The sequence below is a fragment of the Balaenoptera acutorostrata genome, chromosome 8, assembly GCF_949987535.1.
Source record: "Balaenoptera acutorostrata chromosome 8, mBalAcu1.1, whole genome shotgun sequence".
NCBI lineage: Eukaryota > Metazoa > Chordata > Mammalia > Artiodactyla > Balaenopteridae > Balaenoptera > Balaenoptera acutorostrata.
Window position 1 is genome coordinate 59,823,802 of NC_080071.1, and position 24,208 is coordinate 59,848,009.

Here is a 24,208-nt window from a genome sequence, read left to right on the forward strand (position 1 = left end):
TAAATAATTACACTAGGACAAGAAGCGTAACTCTGGTCAACCTCTAGAAGTGCCTTGGGCTCAGACGCAAAATCGGCAGGACCACCTCCGGCTGCCGGCTCCCCCACCCCGCCCACTTTCACGAAGCCAGGAAGTTCCGCGCAGGACCGGAAGTAGTGCTCGCGGAGTTCTCGGGGCTGGTGAGTCTTGGGCGGGTTAAATTCCAGCGTGGGTAGCTGAGGCTTTGGCGGCGGGCCGTGGTTTAGGATCCTGCTGCAGCGAAAGGTGGCAGGGGAGGAGATAGGCGCAGAAAACCGGCTTGCCGCGGGAGAGCATAGCGCTCTAGAGGGGCCGGGGACTTAACTCACGGACTTATCGGCCGTGCCACCTGCGCTCTTCATTGTCCTAGAAAAGGCCTGAAGTGGGACTGAAACAAGAGGGCGTAGTTTGCAGGCTGTAAAGTGGATCTTGCTAATGAATCTTAATAACAAACAATGCAGACTCTAGGCCAGGCATTGTTCCCAGCTTCACGGTTAAACCTTGCAACCACGCTGGGAGCTGGGCACTATTATTTGCATACTTAAGAGGTGGAAACCACAGAGGCAGAGTCCTCTGAGACAGCTGTGGCTTTGGGAGTCAGTCTGGTTTTAGAGTCGGTGCTCTTCCCACCATGCTCTGCCACCTCCCATTCTCATTCTCTTTAATTGTGACTTCAAGCTACTCAGCTTCGTAGGAAATGGGGAGTGTTTTGTTACTTACAAGGGCTACTTCAAATGTAACAGTAGGTGACAGAACCGGCGTGGTGGCCCACTAGAGCTTCCCTTTAGGGCTTGCCAGATTTAGAAGAGTCTGGAGAGTGGAGTAGTATCAGGACGTGGAATCTGGAGAGTGGAAGTGGTATAAGGACCCTTAGAAGATCTTCCAAGACCCCAGGTTCGAGTGGTTCCACCTCACTCCAAACCGTATATTGAATAAGTGCATTAAATATTAAATATTTCTTTTTTTATTATTTTATTTTATTTTTGGCGGCGTTGGGTCTTCGTTGCTGCACGCGGGCTTTCTCTAGTTGCGGTGAGCGGGGGCTACTCTTAGTTGCGGTGTGCAGACTTCTCATTGCGGTGGCTTCTCTTGTTGCGGAGCACAGGCTCTAGGCGCGTGGACTTCAGTGGTTGCGGCTCACGGGCTCTAGAGCGCAGGCGCAGTAGTTGTGGCGCATGGGCTTAGTTGCTTCACGGCAGGTGGGATCTTCCCGGACCAGGGCTCGAACCCGTGTCCCCTGCATTGGCAGGCTGATTCTTAACCACTGTGCCACCAGGGAAGTCCCAATATTAAATATTTCTGCGTACAAATACTGAAAAAAATTTGCTTTTGAAATTGAGTATTTCATTAAATTTACAATTAACTATGCTTTCTTGTTAATTATTTTGCATACCATGAAATGCTTTTCTTCAAAAACAAAAGTGTTCATAGATAACTAAATTTAAGAATGGAGCTGACAGTGTTATCTTTTGTGTTGGATATAGATGTCTACAAGGCTTACAGACTGTGTGGGTCCCTACATCTTCACCTCTCCCACCTCTTGATTCTGGCCTTTGTGTGGCAGGTAGCTGTTGGCTCGGGGACAGCAGCTCCTGCCCTTTCCTGCCTTGACCCTACCCATTCACAGAGTGACTCACCTGTGCATCCCATGGTTCTGGCTGCTGATAAAACACTTAACTATTTTTTTTTTTAACTAATTTTTTTTTTGAATTTTATTTTATTTATTTTTTATACAGCAGGTTCTTTATACATATTAGTGTATACATGTCAATCCCAATCTCCCAGTTCATCCCACCACCACCCACACCCCGCCACTTTCCCCCCTTGGTGTCCATACAAAACAATTAACTTTTAAAATATGTTATTGTTACTCTTTTGATAAAGCACTTTTTAAAAAATTATTTATTTATTTATTTATTTGACTGTGTTGGGTTTTTTCGTTTCTGTGTGAGGGCTTTCTCCAGTTGCGGCAAGCGGGGGCCACTCTTCATCGCGGTGCGCGGGCCTCTCACTATCGTGGCCTCTCTTGTTGCAGAGCACAGGCTTCAGACGCGCAGGCTCAGTAGTTGTGGCTCACGGGCCTAGTTGCTCCGCGGCATGTGGGATCTTCTCAGACCAGGGCTCGAACCCGTGTCCCCTGCATTGGCAGGCAGACTCTCAACCACTGCGCCACCAGGGAAGCCCGATAAAGCACTTTTTAATGTCAGTATGTACCACCCTAACTCCAAATTCTGCTATGATGGGGGAAGGGGGACTGTGTCAGTCTGTATAGTAAGCATTTAGTGCTGGCCTATGTTGGTGATGCTGAGATATAGAAAAGGTAGTTTCTGTCCTCCAGTAGCTTTAGCGTACTGGGGGAGACAAACAGGAATATAATATTATGAGAATAACTAGTGCAAAAGCAGGTGGAACAGGGAGAGGGAAGACACTGAAAGGGAAAGTTTGTCAAGAAAAGCTTTATTTAGGAAGTCGAAAGGGTCTTGGAAGGAAGGGTAATATTTAGAGAAATGGAGAAGGGTGGTTGAAGCACGGGTGGGGAGAACAAGAACAAGGGTGTGTGGGAGGGGGCAGGGAGGAGGGAAGGAACATAATTGTGTGTTGTGCACCAGGCTTGTGCAAGGTGACTTAAACATATTAATCCATTTACTCCTCCAGACGGCCTGTGAGGTAAGTTATAGTGTCTCCATTTTGTAGATGAGAAAACAGGCTCAGAGAGGTTAAATGACTTACCTGTGATACCACGTGCCGGTAAGTGGCAGAGCCAGTATTTGAAGCCAGGCACGTAGGACTACAGCTCTTTTGCCCACATGCTTTGCTGTCTCAAAGGTCCATTTTCTGTGTTTTGACTTCAGATACTCAGTTTTACCTGACTTATGCATGTTGTCATCTCGTGTACGCCTGGTCCCCACGGCAGTCCGTCTAGTCCATTCCCTGATCCGCGGTTCTTCCCGTTCCTTCATGGATCTACAGGCTCTCCTTTCCTCCTTGAATGACTTTGCATCCCTCTCATTTGCTGAGAGTTGGGACAATGTTGGATTGCTGGTGGAACCAAGCCCACCGCACACTGTAAACACGCTCTTCCTAACCAATGATTTGACAGAAGAAGTGATGGAGGAGGCGCTGCAGAAGAAGGCGGATCTCATTCTCTCCTACCATCCGCCCATTTTCCGCCCTATGAAGCGCATCACCTGGAAAACCTGGAAAGAGCGCCTGGTGATCCGGGCGCTGGAGAACAGAGTCGGGATCTACTCTCCTCACACAGCCTATGATGCTGCTCCCCAGGGAGTCAACAACTGGCTGGCTAAAGGGCTTGGTGAGAAGCCTCTTGTTCTTTCATATTCAGGATTTTCCCTACCAGTGCTTTGAAATTTTAGAATGTCTTTCCAGTAGTGTTTTAACTGTTTTAGGGATGGGGACCATTATTCTGTTTTTATATAATATATTTTAAAATAATCTTACTGAAATGTGGCAATTAAATTGCATTTGAAAAATGAAATTTTTATCCTTAGTGAATAAGGACAGCATAGGAAATCTTCATTTTTGATGGAGCTTTGTGATTCCTTACTCATGTGGTACAGTGCCTGGCACTCAGGCACTCCAGAAACGCTTGTTAAACTGAACTGAAAGCTCAAGCCTCTCCAAAGTATACTTCATATGTCAATCAAATAGAGTTTTATTGAATTAGTCCTTATGCCCAGCACAATGAGGGAATTCAGCATATGTGTTTCAGCTTTTAGTAAGTCTTTTTAGTTTACTCATTTTGGGCTGAAGCTTCTGTGATGATATAATCTGGATTAATGTGGTCAAGTAAATTATGAGCATTTGCGACTTGAATCATAGTTTACATGAGTAAATTTAGGCAGTCACAATTCTATATGTTATGTAAAAATTCATGAGTCAGTCTTGTCCAACTTTTTGTGATATTTAAGAGTCTTATGGAAAATCTGAAAATAAATTTGATTCTGTATGTCTGTACTAAATCCCTAAATTACAGGGATTGTTGGATGTATATATAAGGGATATGTATGTGTATGTATATTATGTAAGCATCTGAGGATGAATCTTTTCAAAAATACTCATTTCTTAGGAGTTTTGCCCATAGTAGTTTATCTTTCTAATTTTTTAATAAACCCACAAAAACTCCAATTTCTGACAATTTTTTTTTCTAGGAGTTTGCACCTCCAGGCCCATCCATGCTTCCAGAGCTCCTGACTACCCCACGGAGGGAACACACAGAGTAGAATTCAATGTCACCCACACCCAAGACCTGGACAAAGTCATTTCTGCAGTGAAAGGAATTGCAGGTGTATCTGTCACTTCTTTTTCTGCTAGGTACAGTATCTTTTCCTCTTTTTGTGTATATTAATTTGTAAGAATCTTTCTTACAAATTCTGTAACTCTGTTATTTAAGTTTGCAGCAAATCACTTTCCTAGGGTGGGTTTACAAAGCAGCATACTTCTCATTTGCCTGCAGGTCCCTAAGGAGAACCATGGGATCTTTTCAAAGCAATAAAAATGATAAGTAACACTTATTGACTATTTTCTATGTGGGAGGGACTATACCACACATCCTACAGTATTTCTAATCTTCCTGGCAATGTTGAAAGTTATTTTTACCTTAGGGTATACAGATATATCCGAGTTATATGCTGATAACATAGGTTTACTTTTTTTTTCTTTAAAGTTAATTAATTAATTAATTTTATTTTTTTTGGCTGCTTTGGGTCTTCATTGCATGCAGGCTTTCTCTAGTTGGGGCGAGCGGGGGCTGCTCTTCCTTGTGGTGTGCGGGCTTCTCATTGCCGTGGCTTCTCTTGTTGCAGAGCACAGACTCTAGGCACGCGGACTTCATTAGTTGTGGCACGTGGGCTCAGTAGTTGTGGCTCGTGGGCTCTAGAGTGCAGGCTCAGTAGTTGTGGCGCATGGGCTTAGTTGCTCCGCAGCATGTGGGATCTTCCCGGACCAGGGCTTGAACCCGTGTCCCCTGCATTAGCAGGCAGATTCTTAACCACTGCACCACCAGGGAAGTCCCCATAGGTTTACTTTTATCAGTTCCCAGCAAATGATGATTCCCAAAACTTGAAAAGAAAAATACATTAAAGTGTCTCTTGGAAGGTCAATCATTTATTTAATTAGGGCTGAGATACCAAAATGTTGCTTCAGGGACGTCCCTGGTGGTGCAGGGGTTAAGAATCCGCCTGCCGGGCTTCCCTGGTGGCGCAGTGGTTGAGAGTCTGCCTGCTAATGCAGGGGACACGGGTTCGTGCCCTGGTCTGGGAAGATCCCACATGCCACGGAGCAGCTGGGCCCGTGAGCCACAATTGCTGAGCCTGCGCGTCTGGAGCCTGTGCCCCGCAACGGGAGGGGCCGCGATAGAGAAAGGCCCGCGCACCGCGATGAAGAGCGGTCCCCGCACCGCGATGAAGAGCGGTCCCCGCACCGCGATGAAGAGCGGTCCCCGCACCGCGATGAAGAGCGGTCCCCGCACCGCGATGAAGAGTGGCCCCCGCTTGCCGCAACTGGAGAAAGCCCTCGCACGAACCGAAGACCCAACACAGCCAAAAATAAATAAATAAATAAATAAATAAATAAATAAATAAATAAATAAATAAAAATTAAAAAAAAAAAAAAAAAAAAAAGAATCCGCCTGCCAATGCAGGGGACACGGGTTCGAGCCCTGGTCCGGGAAGATCCCACATGCCGTGTAGCAACTAAGCCCGTGCGCCACAACTACTGAGCCTGCATGCCACAACTACTGAGCCCACGTGCCACAACTACTGTAGCCTGCGCGCCTAGAGCCCGTGCTCCGCAGCAAGAGAAGCCACTGCAATGAGAAGTCTGCATACCGTAACGAAGAGTAGCCCCCGGTTGCTGCACAGCAACAAAGACCCAGTGCAGCCAAAAATAAATAAATTAATTTTTAAAAAAATGTTGCTTCATTAGAGATTTTTTTGGGGGCTGATTTACCCTAATACCTACTAAAACATCGTAAAAGACAAGTTATACAAAGCTAGGACTTAATAATTGTTAAAAAAAAAAAAAAGATATAATGACTTTTTTATAAAATGGAAATCTATTGCAATAATCGCACCTTGGGTAAACCCCATTGGCTACGATACTTCCACTGCACAAAGCTAAAATGGAAATCTATATCAGGCTACACCAAAAAGTGACTCTTTGATAAGTGGTTTTTAAGTGTAGATACATTATAGTAAAATCATAGTAAATGTCCTCTAATAATATTGGGGAATTCCAAGAATCTTAAGAAAAATTGTTTATAAGATTTTGCATAGGTTCCAGTCATGGTGTCTTTTACCATACTGAAATACTGTCTAAATACTGAAATTAAAATTATACAAATAAAGCATGAAAAATTTAAGCAATACAAAAGTTCTCCTTGTCCCCTCTACTCAATTCCAGTATATTCAACTCAAGTTGTCTTTTCCTTTGTTTTCAGAGAAGTGGGTATCTTTCCAAACACGTATAGGGACATAAAGAAATGTGTAGTTTTGTCTTATTCATTGCTTTCTTAATTAAATGGTATGCTGTATTTGCCTTTTTAACTTAAGATGTCTTAGAAATCTTTCCATGTACGTCTCTCTTTTTAATTGCTACGCAGTGTTTATTATGAATGTACTGTAATGTCTTGAAGTATTCCTCTTCCTCACTGATGGACTTTATAAAAAACTGATGCACATTTAGTTTGGTTCCAGTTTCTCCATATTACAGGTAATATCTGGGATTTACCATTAGATTGGGGGCCAGGCATTGTTTTTGCTTTTTCTTTTCAAATCTCTGCAGATGGTTCCAGTGTTGAAACTACACTTCCATATTATCTTGTAAGGTGTCTTAGTTCTAGAATTCTATGATTATATTTAGAGTTTATGGTTAAATACAAAACTTTCTTGATGCTAGTTTTATTGGAGAAGCTCTGGGGCATTGGTTTTTTTTTTTTTTTTTTTTGGGCTGCGCCCCAAGGCTTGCAGGATCTTAGTTCCCCAACCAGGGATCCAGGAATTGAAGGGGTTGAACCCGGACCTCGGCAGTGAAAGCACCGAGTCCTAACCACAGAACCACCAGGGAATTCCCAAGGGCATTGCTTTATTTAAATTTAATTTTATTTATTTATTTATTTTTTAAGGGCCTTGCTTTTTAAAGGGTGATTCAGGGACCTCTGAATCATTGCTAACGGGTGCTTATGAAAAATGCAGATTTTTGGCTTTATCCTAGATCTGTGTAATTAGAATGGGGTTTGCCTGAGAATCTGTCCAGGAGATTCTTGTATTCAGTGATGTTTGAAAACTAACTTTTCTAGGGCTTTAAAAAAATTCAGTTTGCCCCAGCCCCATTCATAGATGTTCTGTTTCACTGGATCTATAGAAGGGTCCAGCAACTGTTATTTTAAGAAGCCAGCAGGAGATTTCTGATGCACAACCAGGACTGAGAACTGTTCTAGAACAGGGGTTTCAAAGTGAGGTCCCTGGACCAGCCACATCAGCGTCACCTGGAACTTGTTAGAAAGATCAGTTCATAGCCCCCACTCAGACCTACTGAATTAGAAACTCGGGGGGTAGGGCCCAGCAGTCTGTTTTAATAAGGCCACGAGATGATTTTGATGCATGTGAAAGTTTGAGAAACACTATTCTAGAAAATAGTTTGGCTTGGAATTAAATCCTAAATTCCATATAAATCTAATCTCCTATTATAGGAGATTGTAAACTGTGGATTCTTTTAAATACATTGTTTATATTTATCCTAAACCAGGAAGTGACTTTTTTTCTAGGACTGATGATGAAGAGCAAACACGGCTCAGTCTGAATTGTACTCAGCAAGCTTTGATGGAGGTGGTGGCTTTTCTTTCCCAGAACAGACAATATTATCAGAAGACTGAAATTCTGTCACTGGAGAAGGTAATAAAAAATATGTTACTGTGCATTTTTGTTTGACAAACTCATATGTAAATTGTTAGATACAAAGTGGTGATTGAAGGCATGTCATGCCCTGGAAAGTGTATTTAAAACGGGAGACGTTTCAGGAATAAGAAAATGTTGGAACTTGTCTTAGTCCATTCGGGCTACTGTAACATGTTTGGACTGCTATAACAGAGTACCACAGACTGGATAGCTTATAAGCAACAGAAAGTTATTTCTCACAGTTTTGGAGGCTGGGAAGTCCAAGATCATGGTAGATTCCGAGTGGTGTCTGTTGGGAGTTCACTTTGTGGTTCAAAGATGGCGCCTTCTCTCTGTGTCCTCACGTGGTGGAGGGGACTAAGGATCTCTCTGGAGCCTCTTTTCTACAGCACTAATCCCATTCGTGTGGGTTCCAGCCTCATGACTTAAGTACCTCCCAAAGGCTACACCTCCTAATCCGTAGGTTAGGATTTCAACCTATGAATTTGAGGAGGACAGAAACATTTAGGCCATAGTGGTGCTTCTTCAGGATTAGAGACTCAGTTACAGGTTCAGTCTCTTATCTTACACCCTCTGCCTGGACCGTTTTATTCATTCCTTTAACTTGACAGCCATTTGTATGATGATTCCTATGTCTTTACTTCCTGTCTCAGAATGCTTTCTTAAGGTAAAAGATAAAAAATTTTAAAAGAACCTATATTTCCAGCCACTTTCTGAACATTTTCCACTTATGACTCTTACAAGTATTTAAAATCCAATATATACACGTATTGACCTTATCCCCATACCACGCCTTTAAATACCACTTTTTTCTGTTTTATTGGTGGCGTCATCATCTATCTTATTTGCGGTTTGCACAACTCTCCCTTGCCCCTGTAAATCCAAGCCCTGCTGATTCTGTCCCTAAATCTACAAAATGTTTCTCCTCTCCGTTTGCTTCGCCACCACAGTATTTGAAACTCTCATCTTCTCTCACTTGGGATATGAGTAGTCTCCTGAGTGGGCGTCTACAGGAGACAGACCAGGCTTTTTAGCTTAGAGTGTGAAGCCCTTCATGACTGGCAAGGACCCCTGTCTCCACGTCTTCTCCATCCGCATCCCTTGCTCTGTATACCAGCTACACTGTCTGCTTTTCCCTCTGTCCTGTGCGGTCTCTCCCACCTTGGCACCTTTGTACGTGATCTCTTTAGAATGCCTCTCCACTTCTCACCCTGTCCCTAACCCACCACACTGCACTTGACATCACTCCTTTTTTAACTCCTTTCTGGTCTGTCTTTGAGACCCAAGTCATTGTAGAACCTTGTTTGACTCCACTTAGTCCAAGTACCCACCTCCCCTGGTCTCAACTCATTTATTTTGTCATTCCTTTGTGCTCCCATAAAAAGACAATACCTACTTTGTATTTAAAAACACTTTTATTTTCATTGTTTAAACATCTGCCTTCCCAGGAGACTGAGCTCCTAGAAGTCAGAGAATGTTTCTGTCAGGTTTGCATCCCCAAATTTTAGCCTGGAGCTGGTTTTATAGCAAGCTGATAGTATGCTTGTTTTATTGATCTCAGCATTTACTGTTTGTTCTATGGATTTGTTTTCTAGGACTGATGATGTACAGTTTTTCTAATTTCTGTTTCTCTTCAGCCTCTGCTTCTACATACTGGGATGGGACGGTTATGCACACTGGATGAGTCTGTCTCCTTGGCAACCATGATCGAGCAAATCAAAAGGCACCTAAAACTGTCTCATGTTCGCCTTGCTCTTGGAGTAGGGAAGACCTTAGGTAAATATGTCTCCTTTATTTGTCCAGTATGCTTACTGATACTGTTGGGCAAAACTTGAAACTCTTGGCTGTGTCAATATAGATGATAGAAACGTGTCAGCAGCTCACAGGAGATGATTGCTTTACTTTATTGGTCAGGGTGGTTGAGGTTATACTGTGGTATACATCTCATTGGCCTAAACAAGATTTATTTCTCAGGCACACTCCACATTCATCACAAATCGGCAGGGGAAGTTTGCTTCTTGTAGACTGGGCACTGTTGCAGAGGGAGGGTCTCAAACCATCAGTTAAACATTCCAGTCTGGAAATACATATTCTGTTCAACTCATTGTCTGGAATTATTCAACCCAGGGAGAGCATGAAGTGCAATCCTACCAATATCCAGGAAGAAAGCTGGAAATTGTGATTGCTCCACTTACAATGCAAATCTTAAATTTTACAATACTGGCAATATTTTATAGTGAGGTAGTGCTAAGTGATGTGATCCAGTGCAGTTTCTGAGTTTTGTAGCCACTGCCTTTCCTCTTGGCTTTCCCCAGTATTTTGGGTAACAAAAGGAACGGACAGAACATTTGTTGGACCCCTGCAGTGAGCCTAGCACTCACTGTACCTAGTGTCCTGAGTGTGTGAGTTCCCACTGTGAAGGCGGCGAGTGGAGCGCAGGTGTTATGAGTGTGGAATCTGAACGCCTTGGGTTCACATTTGTCCTGTCTGCTGCGTGACTTTGACAGGCTATTTAACCCCCTGTGTCCCGGTAGCCTCATCTGTCAAAACTGCAGAAATAATAAAACCTAACTCATCGAGGTGGTGGTATAATTCATGTGACTGGCACACATTAAGTGCAGTAAACGCTAGCCGTCGTTAGCTGTCTGGGAGGTGTCGTTATTCCCCTTGTATAGGTGAAAAAAATTGAGGTTTGGAGAGAAACTTATCCAAAGTCCACAGCTGGATCAAACAACTCATGAGGGTTCGTTTCCAAAAAGGGTCGGTGGCAGAGATGGGATTGGACTTCTGACCAGCTCCAGTGCCACTCTTTTGAAATACCACTAATGAAGTGTCCATTCTAGAAACCTAAGTGCTAAACACTTATTGGATTTTGGCTTGAAAGATTCTGTATTTCACTCTTCAGAGGATGCTCTTTTAGGATAAATACGATATTAAAAAAAATGTGTGTCAAATCCATTCGTAGCATCCTCTAGCCCTTTTAGTTCCTTAGCTTCCTTACCTGGGAACAGAGAGTTACCTGCTTACCTCTCACTGTTGCCTGGAGACCCAGGTGAGGTTGCTTTACTGAGCAGCATTGCAGTAAAGCCCAAAGCCTAGTGCTAATAGTGGTTGATACTATTCAGGGGTGCCTTATGTGGGCTTCTGCAGCAACATACGTCTAGAGGAATAATAATGCTGCCTTGGGTCGGCTCTGCAATGCCAAGGAATAGTCTGTTTGCCTATGTGAAGATGTGTTTTATTATTTTTTAAAACTTGGTAAGAAAAATTCACGTACTGGTGATGAGACTAGGAGTGAAATCTGCATTACATTTAGGATTCTCAGTACAAATTATAATATTAAAATGAAGGGGAATTATAAAGTAGTGGCCTCTTGTTTCCTTTATCTGGAAGAGTCCCCAGTCAAAGTCGTGGCCGTGTGCGCTGGTTCTGGGAGCAGCGTCCTTCAGGGAACAGAGGCCGACCTCTACCTCACAGGTAGGACAGCCTTGGATCTTTTTCTGCCCTTTTCTTGTGCATCCCTTCCCTACCTTGGTTTATTTTCTTTCAAGTTAAAAAAACAGCATATTTTAGGACAGCATCTGACATATAGATGGATCTAATAATAGCAGGTTTTAGGACAGCATCTGACATACAGATGGATCTAATAATAGCAGGTTTTAGGACAGCATCTGACATATAGATGGATCTAATAATAGCAGGTTTTAGGACAGCATCTGACATATAGATGGATCTGTTATTTGAACCTGAAAATAGGGACTATGCCAAAATTGGGAACATACCATATTCTTTGTGGAGGGGAAAAAAATCATTAAACAATTAGATTATCTAAAAAACTGATGTTCAGCATTTATTTAACCTAACTTCTTCCTAAACATGATTTCTCTCAGATTTCATTTGTAAATTAATGGGACACTTTTTATCTTGTCGTCTTAGGTAGAAAATGGTTCCTCTTACTCAGCCCTAAAGACAATCATCAGTTTCTATCAGTTATAACTCCAAAATCTTTCTAGAACTTTTCCCTGTATCTCCATCCAGGCATCCTCTGCCTGAAGTACTTCATCAAGCCTCTAATCTTAATCTTCCACACACTCCCCCAAAACTAACTTTCAAAAGTACAAATATGATGGTGTATAATATTATCCAGGCTAAAAACCCTTCAGTGATCTCCTTCAGCTGTCCTGGTGAAGCCTAAATGTTTCATCCTCTTTCATGCAGCCTTTGCTCATGCTGTTTTCCCTGGCTAAGATGTCTTCTCTTTGCCACTTTCTTAAACTTCTAGTGGTAAGCTCAAAGATACCTCCCCTGAGAAGCTTTTTCTTGACAGTGTCCAGCTCCTGCCCCTGATGGTCATGACTTCCTCTCCCGATTCCTGTCACTTTGTTCTTAACCTACAGTATGCATTTCTTATTGGACATTAATTGTTTGGCTCCCAGGCTTTATACTCTGTCCTTGTGGGTAATACCTAACTGGTAACTTGGCCCATCATTCCTCCAAGGAGTTGGAGGCACTTTGTACACTGCTGCTACCAGCGGTATTTCCACCTCTGCGCCTCCTGAGGATTAGGAGGCTGGGGGTTAAAGATTACTTTTCCCACTTCTAGGACTAGACTCAAGGGTCTTAAGCCTACCCCGTTCCTTTGGCTACCTCTGGGGCCCTCCATTACTAAGGCCTCTCCTGCCACCCACACCCATGCCTTATTGTCTAGCACACCCCCTTACAGAGGCTGCGGCACTTGAAACATTGTCACATTGCTAAGTATAGAGGTGCAGCATCTGAGCAAGCATGATGTATTTTTTGAACCAACTAAAAATGTATGTGACCATTATCTGTTTTCTTTTCTATCCTTCTAAAGATGTAAGATTTTTATAAGCTCTCAAATTTATACCACATTGAAATAAACTTTCAGTGTATAGGCAATTTGATATCTTACAACATGGTGTTTCTATTTTAAAATTTTAACATTTTACTTTGAAGGAATTTTAGACCTATAGAAAAGTTACAGGGATAGTACAATGAACTCCTGTATACCCTTCACCTAGATTACTAATGGTTGTATTTTGCCACATTTGTACATTTTCTCTCTCTCTCTCTCTGTAACATATCATACAATATATGTGTGTATATATTTGTGTATGCATAAGTATATTTATATATTTACATGTTTCCTCCCAAACTGTTTTGTAATAAATTGCAGATATGGTGACCTTTTACCCCTAAATACCTCAGCATTATATCTCCTAAGAACAAGGACTTTCTCTTACATGACCATGTTGTGATGATTTCAGGTTGATATCCAATCCACGATCACACACTACCTCTGGAATAGTTCTAAACTTTGTCTTCAGAGCATTGACATTTTTGAAGAGTGTAGGCCATTTGCTTTGTTGTATATCTCTCAGTTTGGAGTGTCTGTTTCTTCATAAATAGTGACTTTTTTTAAATTAGTTTTTTTATTATAAAGGAATGTGTACATAAGATAAATTCACACAGTTCCAAAATGTTAAAATGTCCTTCCTATCTGGTTAGTTGGGGAAACAGAAAATATCTTCTTATCTGGCTAACTTAAGATGTCTATGGTCTGTGAGGCATCACTTTGAATATAACTTCAGGGATGGGAAGCCCCAGCCAAAAGACCAGTTTCATCACCCTTCCTTTGAGCTTGACGTGTTAGGTCATAAAGGGTAATATCCTAGAAAGACCAGCAGATGGCGAGCTTGCTCCTTGCAAATATAAATTGTCTTTCATTTGCTTTTTCTTTCCCATAGCTGCCATCCTGAGCCAGGCTTTCTTTCCTTTGTCTTCTGGTGTTATTGCAGGGTCTTTATGGATTTTCCCACTTCCATGCCTTCTCCAGCCAGTGCATTTATAATAGTCCAGGCAGCCAGATTGTCTTTCCTAAAGCATGACTTCTAACTGAGCCACCCCAGTGTCTTTTTCTCCTTTTACTTTTTCTCTACTGTTACTTAGATTAAGATATTTTAAAAGGTGCCTGAATAAAAACTATTCCTTATAATGAAATGATGCATATTTGGGTAGGGGGGAGTGTGGGGAATTGAAGATTTGGGCAGGGGGGATTTTTTTTCTAAGAACCTTTTTTTAAAATGCCTTTATGTCTCTTAAGTATATTTCAAAATTATGCTTTTTATGAACAAGCCAAATTGTGCATAATATATTTTTGCTCTTAAGTTGGAAGTCATCAGATTCATAAATGGTATTTTTTAAAATTCAAAACATTTGAGTTTTCCCAAAATCTTTTCACAAAAGATGAGATCCTCTTCCACCAGTAACTTCAGAATTTCTAGGCGTTTTGCCTAAGTCAAAGGAAAATACCTTGCTTTTAATTTAGAAATAACCTTAAGTTCATTTCATCCTTATGAATTAGACTACGGTTGATGCTGAAAATTTTGGTACTCACAAAGTGTAAAGGAGTCTCTGGGAAGTAAGCCTAGGATTTTCTTTTCTTTTTTTTTTAAAGATTTGTTTATTCATTTTATATTTTGTTATTGCTGCGTTGGGTCTTTGTTGCTGCACACGGGCTTTCTCTAGTTGCGGTGAGCGGGGGCTACTCTTTGTTGCAGTGTGTGGGCTTCACATCGCGGTAAGCCTAGGATTTTCTTGAGGTATTTGCTATTTAATAGTTACATAAGAAAGAAACTTTTTGAAAGCCCCATTTTACTTAGCAATGGTCATTTATTTTATTGTGGAAACATTTTGAATGGGTGTTCCTACAGGTCTAGTTATGGCAGTATCAGATACTGTTGGATGTGTGAATTTGGTTACTTGCCTTGGGTCTGCCAAGGAGAAAGAATTTGGAATTCTGTGTCTCTTTTTAAATTGGAGGACATGTAAGAAACATGCATATAACTTTCTAGATTTCTATGTAAAGTTCTGCTGTATTACATTTGCTTCATACAGAATGCAAAGTTGGTATTTCTGCTGTTACGGTTCAGCATTCCACAGACTCTGTGTCTAATATTTAAGTATTTGTTCTTTCTTTTGTTGGCAGGTGAGATGTCCCATCATGATGTTCTGGATGCCGCTTCCCAAGGAATAAATGTGATCCTCTGTGAACATAGCAACACTGAACGAGGCTTTCTTTCTGATCTTCGAGATATGCTGGGTGCTTACTTGGAGAATAAGATTAATATTATCGTGTCAGAAATAGACAGGGACCCTCTTCATGTGGTATAATGCATGCAGGAACAACCAGATGACACAGTCTACAAATCGAATGGCTCCCAACTCAAATGCATAACATGACTCAGTGGGGTATCCTTCTGAAAGAACGTCTTAGAAGGTACATTATCATTTCTGGTTTCTTGATCTGCTTCACCAGATGTTCTGTAGCTCAGAAGGTAAAAACAATAATGTAATTACCGTTAAAGAACAATTATTATAAAGAACAAATTAAAGAATATATTGTATATGTATTCATTATAACCTCTAGGAAAGATGGAGTAAACCTGTTTACTTAACATTCTTGGGCAATATCAATAGCTCAAGTAATCATCTCCTTAGCTTAATTATAGATGGGATGTGTCATTCTATATCTCTCTGTCCTTAGTTATTTTAAAAATATACTTTTCAAAAAATATATATATATACATATAAACTTTAAAAACTTGGGATTAGAACACCTATATATAGGTAGTAGCCTCTGGAGGGTGATAAGGTCTGTCTATATGTTTCTGTTCCTAGATCACTAATCTCCCACCTAATTTCAGAATCAGGATGAGATTTATCAGGATGAGTTTTTTTTGGTTTTTTTTTTGGCCATGCTGTGCCGCATGCAGGATCTTAGTTCCCTGACCAGGGATCAAACCAGTGCCCCCTGCAGTGGAAGCACAGAGTCTTAACCACTGGACCGCCAGGGAAGTCCCTCAGGATGAGTTTTGCTTTTTGTTTTAAATATACATGATCATTATTCATGTAATTATTGCTTTATTGCTTTTTAGGTAGCTCACCTGTAATTTTATTAGTAATGTATTCAATATAAAGATGGTTAACTTTCAAAATAATGTTAGTGATTGCTTATACAGTATTAATTTTGTGCCAGGCACTCTTCTAGGTGCTTTATAAACACTTTCAATCCTTTATAAACAAGCATATAAGTATTGTTACTCCCATTTTACAGATGAGGAAACTGAAACAGAGGTTAAGTAGTTTGCCCAAGGCCACGTAGCTAGGAAGTGATGGAGTTAGGACACAAACTCAGGCAGTCTGGCTCCGGAGCCTGTGTGCTTAACTACAGTGTATCTTAATCAAATACATTGATGACAGAACTGATATAAGAGGTATGGAAGAAATCCTGAAGGGAAAAAAAAAACCCCATTTTAACTGTGATTTTCTCTGGGGGGTATGATGACAGGTTTGTTTTTTTTGTTTTTTTTTTTAATAATTTTAATTTTTTTTTTTTTTTTGGCTGTGTTGGGTCTTCATTGCTGTGCGTGGGCTTTCTCTAGTTGCAGTGAGTGGGGGCTACTCTTCATAGCGGTGTGCAGTCTTCTCATTTTGGTGGCTTCTTTAGTTGTGGAGCATGGGCTCTAGGCAGGCAGGCTTCAGTAGTTGTGGCTCATGGGCTTAGTTGCTCCGCGGCATGTGGGATCTTCCCGGACCAGGGATCAAACCCATGTCCCCTTCATTGGCAGGCGGATTCTTAACCACTGCGCCATCAGGGAAGTCCCCAAGTTTTTTCTTTTTAATGCTTTTATATGTATTTCCAATTTCTCCACTGAGCATGTTACTATGGTAATGGCAAAAGCAAATCTTTTTTTTTGAAATGCATCCTCTTTATTTATTTATTTATTTATTTATTTATTTATTTTTGGCTGTGTTGGGTCTTCATTTCTGTGCGAGGGCTTTCTCTAGTTGCAGCAAGCGGGGGCCACTCTTCATCGCGGTGCGCAGGCCTCTCACTATCGTGGCCTCTCTTGTTGCGGAGCACAGGCTCCAGACGCGCAGGCTCAGTAGTTGTGCCTCACGGGCCTAGTTGCTCCGCGGCATGTGGGATCTTCCCAGACCAGGGCTCGAGCCCGTGTCCCCTGCATTGGCAGGCAGATTCTCTACCACTGCGCCACCAGGGAAGCCCAACGAATCTTTTAAAATACTATCTGTCTAAGATGAGAAAGCATAGAATTTTATATTTCCTTTGTAGGATCCTTTTCCTACCAATCTTTTTTCTCCTGGAGGCTTTGGGATCCTAACTTATAAATTATTCTTGGCGGTTCATCTGTAATACTGATTCACTACAGAAATAACCAATAGGAGTGAGCCTGATGAAATGCCCCCCAGTTAAGAGTTGGAGGAGCCACCAAGAAAGGTGGGAGAACAGCTAAGTGTCAGAAGCCAAGAAGTAGAAAGCTTCAATGAGATGGTCAGCTTTGTCAAAGTAGAAAGAATGAGATAGCAGCTTTGAGAGACTGTCTTAATGGTATTTGCTTCATTCATTCATTCATTGTTTGCTTTCTGTGTGCTGGGCCCATAGAGATGTGGGGAGGATAGGACAGAAATTTGGATGACGGTTACAATAAACTCTTAAATAACTATGATAAAGATATGCATAGGGTTTATAGGGAAGGTCTTCTGGGGAAAGGGGGTAGAATTCAATCAAGAGGGACAGCTTGAACAAGTGCACTAAGTAGAGAAACAGCACAGCACATTGAAAAACCCAAGTAATTAATTCATTATTGTCACGGTGGAAAGCACAACGCAGGGAAGGTATGGTCAGTGGTGATGATGAAGAAATAAACTGAGGCCAGTAGCTCTCAAACCCTCCTTTTTTCTTTATAGCACACTCAAGGTGTGATGTGATTTCATCTGTAACAGTGACTGACGACAGCAGTAAGGATCTCAATGGAGTTGAAGTAATTTTACGTTAAATCCAGTTTCTTTACTGGCATGCTAGCATTTCTAAATAATTAAAAATACCCCCAAACACATCCTATGCAGGATTTATTTTTATTTTTTATTTTTTTCTTCCTGTGCAGTTTTTTTTTTTTTTTTCCTGTGCAGTTTTTAAAAAATAAAGTACCACTCGAGATTATTTACTTACAGCTGTCAAATTTTCTGAACTGTTAACTTTAACATGTTGATCGCTTCGTTGTATATATCATTGCTTTTCAAACTTTAATGTGTACCAGAACATCTGGAGATTTAGTTAACATGCAGATTGATTCAGATGCTCGAGTAAGGGCCCAAGCATTTCTTAAGTTCCCAGCAGATGCTGATGCTGCCATTTTGAGGACACTTTGGGGAGCAAAAGTAAAGATGCTAAAGCATTTAGGTGACCTAAATACTTAAAAGACTTGAGGCCCAAGTGATATATGCCAAAATAATGAAAATTTGGTAATGAGCTTTGTTATACTCATGCTTAAAATTATATTTTCCATAGCATTAGTTATTTCAAATTTACTTTATTCAACACATTAAGGATACTGTAATTTTTAATGCTGTTAAAACCTCAACTAGGTATTTCACATTTTCATATTCTCTCAACTGCCTAGCACAGAGCCTTCTACTTAGTAAGTTCTCAACAAACATGAATTAACATGGCTTAACAGCAATTTGAAAAATTAAAGAGACTCTCCCAAGGGAGAGAAATCAAATAATTACAAAAAGCCTGAGAAAGTCATTTACATGACAGTTTATTTATCCCTTGGCTTTTAGGAGACACAATCTGTGATGAGGCAGACTCTCATGACTCACTGTTATATCTGAGAGCTACTCAGGACTAAGCTGGAAGAGTCACCTCACCTCCTAGAATGTAGGAAAATACATTGTGAACTTGCTACTGGCTCCAGGTTTGAATTGGTTGGGGGGAAGAATACAGTTGACCCTCAAACAACGTGGGGGTTTAGGAGTGCTGACCTTCTGCACAGTAAAAAATCCAAGTATAACTTATAGTTGGCTCTCCCTGTGTAGGCTCAGTTTCTCTTTATATATCCGTGGGTTCAACCAACCGTGGATTGTGTAGTACTGTAGTATTTACTATTGGAAAAAATCCGCATTTAAGTGGACCCACACAATTTAGACCTGTGTTGTTCAAGGGTCAACTGTAGATTTCTAAAGTTTTGTTAGTAATTTTTTTTTAAGTAAAACCTATGCACCATCCCTCAAACTTACTGATCTTTTGTATGAATGACATGTTCATATATTAAAATGACAAACATGATGCTAAGAAAGTTGGGTTTCTGGAGTATCACAAGAACCGTTTTAGAACTCCCTGCCTAAGGAATTCAGTATTACGCCAAGTTTGTAGAGTGTTAACTGTCTGTCCTGCATCCCCTGTGCCTTTTTTGGCCTACTTTAGCCATTTTGTTAAGAGAGGCCAGAAAAATCTTTCAAGGTTTCAGGTCTGTTCAATCTTGCGAGAAGCGAGTAACAGCAGAAGTTTGGAGCCTTAGCAATCAAACTGATAGAGCTTAAGCAACACTGATGTTGAAACAAGGTAATGAAGAATGTATAATTCTGCCAAGATCACCATCAGAATTGTAAGATGCACTCATAAAACTTGTGAAGCACTTCAAGATATCTTTAGTAAAAATACCCAGTACTATAAATGAAAAAAAAATGGTTATATCCAAATTGGTTTCTTTATTAATAGTAAAGACTATTCACACATACTGCTTGCAAACAGTATAGACACAAAAATTATAAAAATAAACCAGTAGATATTTAAGGGCAAATGCAAAGTTTGCACATTAGTTCATTAAAGATTTCGTATACTTTTTTATACTGTAAGTTATTATAAACTAAATATATTAAGCAAAAAACAAAAACAAGGTGCAAACCAGCAAGTATCATATGCCACCATTTGTGTTTTTAAAATGAGAAATACAGACAAATATCCTTAGATGTGCATAGAATACCTTGGGAAGAATGCTTAAACTGCTGTCAGTGGCTGCCTAAGGGACTGGATCAGGGGATGGTAAGGAAAATCGCTTTTCATTGAATATCCTTTGGTACAATTTAAAAATTTTAGAATCCTATTCATGTATAAATTTAAATATTTTGATTAGTAATTACGCTTAAGACTAAACCCCTTAATACATGGATTTAAAATAAAATTCATTATATGACACAAAGAAATGATTTTAAAAAATTCTGATCATTTTGGGAAATACTTTCATAAAAGGGTTTTACAAGATGAGAAATGAGTGAGAAATGATGATGCAGTATATTACAGTGATATTTTAATGAAGAATTTCATTTCCAAGTATGAAATAGTTCAGGGAGTATGTGAAGACTATCAGCTGACTACAGTGGCCAAGATTAGCCTTCTTTTCTTCCCTAAGAGAAAAAAAGGCTTGAGTATTTAGGAGGTTTGAAATTGTCATTTTAAGAAAAAAAAACTGAAATGTCTTACAGTGAATTTTAGGCCTGCTTGATAGAGAAATCAAGTTCATTTAAAGCCAGCCATTAATATGCTGCTCATCTGCATGTTATTCAAGAAAAGAAAAACATGTTGATATACAAGAATAGTTAAATTTTTATTTTCTGTTGCCTTGAAAAAATAACTAAAATGAAATTCAGGTTTGTGTTTCTCTAGCCTGGCTTCTAACTTGTATCATGAAGGTGACGGCACAGACATTAACTGTCCTGAGCAGCGCGATCTGTTACTGTTCGTGTGCTTTCTGGGATGGGCATGCACCCTATATACGCTTCATGTTTTTCCTACCCTCCCAACTGAACAGCATCGTGCTCCTTCTTCCTCTATCAGCATGTAGCCTAAATCCAAAAGGAGAAAGCTGAATCACCCACTTTCCCCCAACCTTACACCTTTTGTTAAGCCATTTCAGAAACAGTAAGAGATGATCTGCCTTCTCTGTTATACTCTTCAATTCTGACACATGGAATAGCAAATAAAGCCGATTTACGTGATGCTGCAGTGTCTTTGTATTTCCACACTCTGGAACAAGCACATTTGCAAATAGCTCCAGGAGTGTTAAAAGGCCCTCGAAATATTAGGAATATCATCTCTGGTATAAAAGAATTCAAAACATCCAGTTCCAAATAGTCCCTGAGCACACTGTCCCTTCCAGCAAGGAGTCTCCAGAGAGGTAATGAATGAAAGGCACGTTGTCTCCAACTTGAGGACCACTGCATAGTACTAGCATGGTACACCAGCCAGGCTAATAATCAAGGTTCTAACTGATGACATTCCCCCTCCCAATTTTAAATCTTGTACATTGGAAAAAGAGTCTAACATTGGATGTAAACACAACACTTTAGACTAGAGGAGTGGCAGCTGGGGTACAACTCTTCCACAGAAGATTCAAGAGTACAGGAGAGCTTCAAAATTCCTCTTCTTCCTTCTCCAAGAAATCAGTCAATGTTCCATTGTCAACAGGAATTAATAAATATTCCACTCCATCAGTTCCCTAAAAGATGTAAGAATACCCTGGATGTTAGTCATTCGTAAGAGATATATTTGAATCCTGTTGTAGGTTAAACAAAAAATTGACTGGATTTCATTAATAATTTATATAAATGTAAAAGTGTAAAAATTGAGGCCAGAGGGCACACAGGCATATATATCTATTAAATACACGGAATTTATAGTCAAGCTGCTTTATAGTGGAAAAGACTAAAGGATGAGAAGGTGGGTATTTTATTTTCCACCTGCCTTCTCTTTCTAAAATCTTATACCACTGATTTCTCTTTTAGTCCCCTTTCAACTGGATCCTTCCCTTTGGCTAGAGGTTCGGGTATCTCCCATTTTAAAATAACCCTCACTAGATTCCTCATTCTTCTCCATCCGTCATATAACCCTGGCACCTTTCCAGAAGAGTTGTCTATAAATGGTGGTCTCCATTTCCTTGCTTTTCACTCAACCCAGGCCAACCTACCTACTGCCACCATTATCATGTCACCAGAAGAGCTTTTGCTTAGCCCACCAAGGAATTCCAGTTTCCTAAATTCATTATGTATCTTCAGTCTTTGTCTTTTTGGCCTCTCAGCAGCTCCTGAGACTGCTGACCTTTTTTTTTTTTTGGCTGCACCACGCAGCATGTGGGATGTGGGATCTTAGTTCCTTGACCAGGGATCGAACTCGTGCCCACTGTGTTGGAAGCGTGGAGTCTAAACCCCTGGACCACCAGGGAAGTCCCTGACCTTTCTTAAATTATGCTTCTCTTGGCTTCTGTGACAACTTAGTTTTCTTGGCTCTGTGGCTGTTTCACCTCTGCAGGCTTATCTTCTACTTGGCCGTTAAGTGTCACGCTGCTAGGCTTAGTTCTTGGCCCTCTAATCTCACTGTATGTCCTCTCTCTAGATAGTCTCACCAATGCCTGGTTTCAGTTATAACTTAAATATGTAGGAATCATAACCTTGTATCTCTAGCCCAGATCTTTTCTCTGGTATCTTGTCCCAGGAATCCAAATGCCTAGCTGACATCTCTACTTGGAAATCTCAGAAGAACCTCAAACAGAGGAAGTCCAAACATATAAGACCATGAACTCATGCTATGTCTCCCCCAAAATGTAGCTCTTCCAGCTTCTCATCCAATGATCCCACCATCTCTCTGGTCGTGCAAGCCAGAAACCAGGAATCACTCTTGACACTTTCCTTTCCCTTGGCTCCCATATCCAATCTGTCATCAATTCTTGTCAATTTTGAATCCAACTACTCTTCTCTCTTTACCCTAGTCCAGATTACCATCATCTCACCCAGGCTACTAACACCTTTCTAGCTGGTCTCTGTGCCTTGACTTCCGGCAATCACCATCTTACCCTGCCCCATTCCACTCTCCATACCATTGTCAGAACAATTTTTTAAATGACTTCCCATTATTTCAGAATAAAGATTAAAACCCTTTTCTTGGCCTAAAAGTCATGCATAGTCTAGCCCTTACATCACTATCTTTTCAGCCTCATTTGTGTCATGCTGGCTGCCTTTTTGTTCTGGGGCCTCTTTATATGCTGCTCCTGCCTAGAATTCTCTTCCCTTCCCTCTCTGACTAGTTATCTCCTAGTCTTCCTAGGTCTCAGCTCAGTGGTCTCTTCTGATACCCATAACTAGGTCAAATCCACCTATTGTCATATACTCTTTCAGAACCATGTCCCTTCTGATCACAGGACTTACCACAGTTTAAATTTTACGTGTGTGATTATTTGGCAAATGTCCATCTCCTCCGTTAGACTTTAAGCTTTATAAGAAAAGAAATTAGGTTTTTGCTAACTTCTGTATCCTAATGCTTAGTGAAATATCTCATATAAAGTTAGTGCTCAATAAATATAGACTGGATTAATGATAGGGTAGAAGGAAGAGAGGGAGAAGGAAGTAGGATTATTTGACTCGTTTCTAATGGCCTGTTACTCTGGACTAGAAGTCATAGGTCTTCTGCTCTACTCTGAAGCAGAGTACTTTCACCTTCTCTCTGTCTACAGAACTCAGATGGCATGCTGCCTAAATGGATCCTTGTGACCCATCAGGCAACCTCAGTTTCATAATCAGGCATACTTGTCCTTAAGTAAATGAGGTACACTAATCCTGGCACACAGTGCTACAGCAGCAAAGTCTCACCTTCTTTGTTCTTATAAGCTTGTGGTCCCTAAATTCAGTTAATTGGGCCCGAAGTGTCAGATCACTATTGACGAGGAATGCCTCCCGACACTGCTGGTAAAAGTCTTGAAAAGAAAGTCCTGGAGAGTTCAAAAGATAATGTGAACATAAGTCAGTATTTAAGACATGACCCCATATATGGATACCCATGCCGAAGAACACAGAAAAAAAGTGCTATTACCAAAGTATGTCAAAGCAGCCAGTAAGTGTTGAAGTAAGTATCTCTGGAAGAAGCAAAGCTAGCGAATACTTAGGTGTTATGTACTGTGGCTTACATTCTTAAAAGAGAACTGATTGGTTGAAAGCAGTCAGCTGTGGCCAAGTATGACATAATCCCATGGGCAGTTTTAAACAGCGTGAATAAAGTTGACTTTTTTTAAAAGAGGGAACTAGTAAGTCAAATGAGAGCTGAATGATTATTAGAATGTGTGTTTAAATTTAACACATTATTTCACTCAAGGGGAAGAAAATCTAAGATGCCCAGCATATGAAATATATGTAGTTGGTAGACACACATCCATAGGTAGCACAGGAAATCTTAAAAGTAAGCTGGATTTGTCTTTCAATTTGTACTGGCAAACAGCCTGTTCAGCAGTGTATCTGTAGGGCTGCTTGAAAATTTTTGATATGGCAGACACGATATCACAGAGCAAACCATTTATTCACTGCTGTGAAAAACTGCAGTGCTATTATTAGATTCTAGAAAAAACAAT

General features: G+C 40.6%; 3 protein-coding genes across 5 annotated transcripts in view; 1 reads left to right on the plus strand and 2 right to left on the minus strand.

Annotated features, from left to right (window-relative positions):
- The window catches only part of PPIL3 (peptidylprolyl isomerase like 3), a 10,975-nt gene extending 8,078 nt beyond the window's left edge, over window positions 1-2,897 (minus strand). Inside the window, exons 1-2 of the mRNA XM_057551350.1 lie at window positions 2,749-2,897; window positions 12-252 (exon numbers count right to left, since the gene is read on the minus strand). Of these exons, the coding sequence (XP_057407333.1) occupies window positions 12-252; window positions 2,749-2,897 (390 nt within the window). The remainder of the gene's footprint in view (window positions 1-11; window positions 253-2,748) is intronic.
- Window positions 85-20,813, plus strand: NIF3L1 (NGG1 interacting factor 3 like 1). 3 transcript variants are annotated; one of them, XM_028168622.2, is made up of 7 exons: window positions 85-179; window positions 2,871-3,331; window positions 4,188-4,350; window positions 7,802-7,928; window positions 9,569-9,707; window positions 11,325-11,408; window positions 14,941-20,813. In XM_028168622.2, exons 2-7 carry the CDS (start codon window positions 2,896-2,898, stop codon window positions 15,123-15,125), a joined length of 1,134 nt encoding a protein of 377 aa, XP_028024423.2. In that variant the 5' UTR covers window positions 85-179; window positions 2,871-2,895; the 3' UTR covers window positions 15,126-20,813. The 3 variants fall into 3 exon arrangements, with proteins under 3 accessions (XP_028024423.2, XP_057407315.1, XP_057407314.1); XM_057551331.1 differs by lacking the exon at window positions 85-179 and adding an exon at window positions 2,067-2,220; XM_057551332.1 differs by lacking the exons at window positions 85-179; window positions 11,325-11,408 and adding an exon at window positions 2,051-2,220.
- ORC2 (origin recognition complex subunit 2) overlaps window positions 20,104-24,208 on the minus strand; it is a 51,200-nt gene continuing 47,095 nt past the window's right edge. The window contains exons 17-18 of the mRNA XM_007190498.2: window positions 23,457-23,575; window positions 20,104-21,313 (exon numbers count right to left, since the gene is read on the minus strand). Of these exons, the coding sequence (XP_007190560.1) occupies window positions 21,227-21,313; window positions 23,457-23,575 (206 nt within the window). The 3' untranslated portion in view covers window positions 20,104-21,226. The remainder of the gene's footprint in view (window positions 21,314-23,456; window positions 23,576-24,208) is intronic.

Bases quoted from the DNA above. Each gene is read 5' to 3' on its own strand.
- NIF3L1 (XM_028168622.2), top strand. From the start codon at position 2,896: ATGTTGTCATCTCGTGTACGCCTGGTCCCCACGGCAGTCCGTCTAGTC. The intron at 3,332-4,187 runs GTGAGAAGCCTC...TTTTTTTTCTAG, and splicing joins CTGGCTGGCTAAAGGGCTTG to GAGTTTGCACCTCCAGGCCC. The intron at 4,351-7,801 runs GTACAGTATCTT...CTTTTTTTCTAG, and splicing joins GTCACTTCTTTTTCTGCTAG to GACTGATGATGAAGAGCAAA.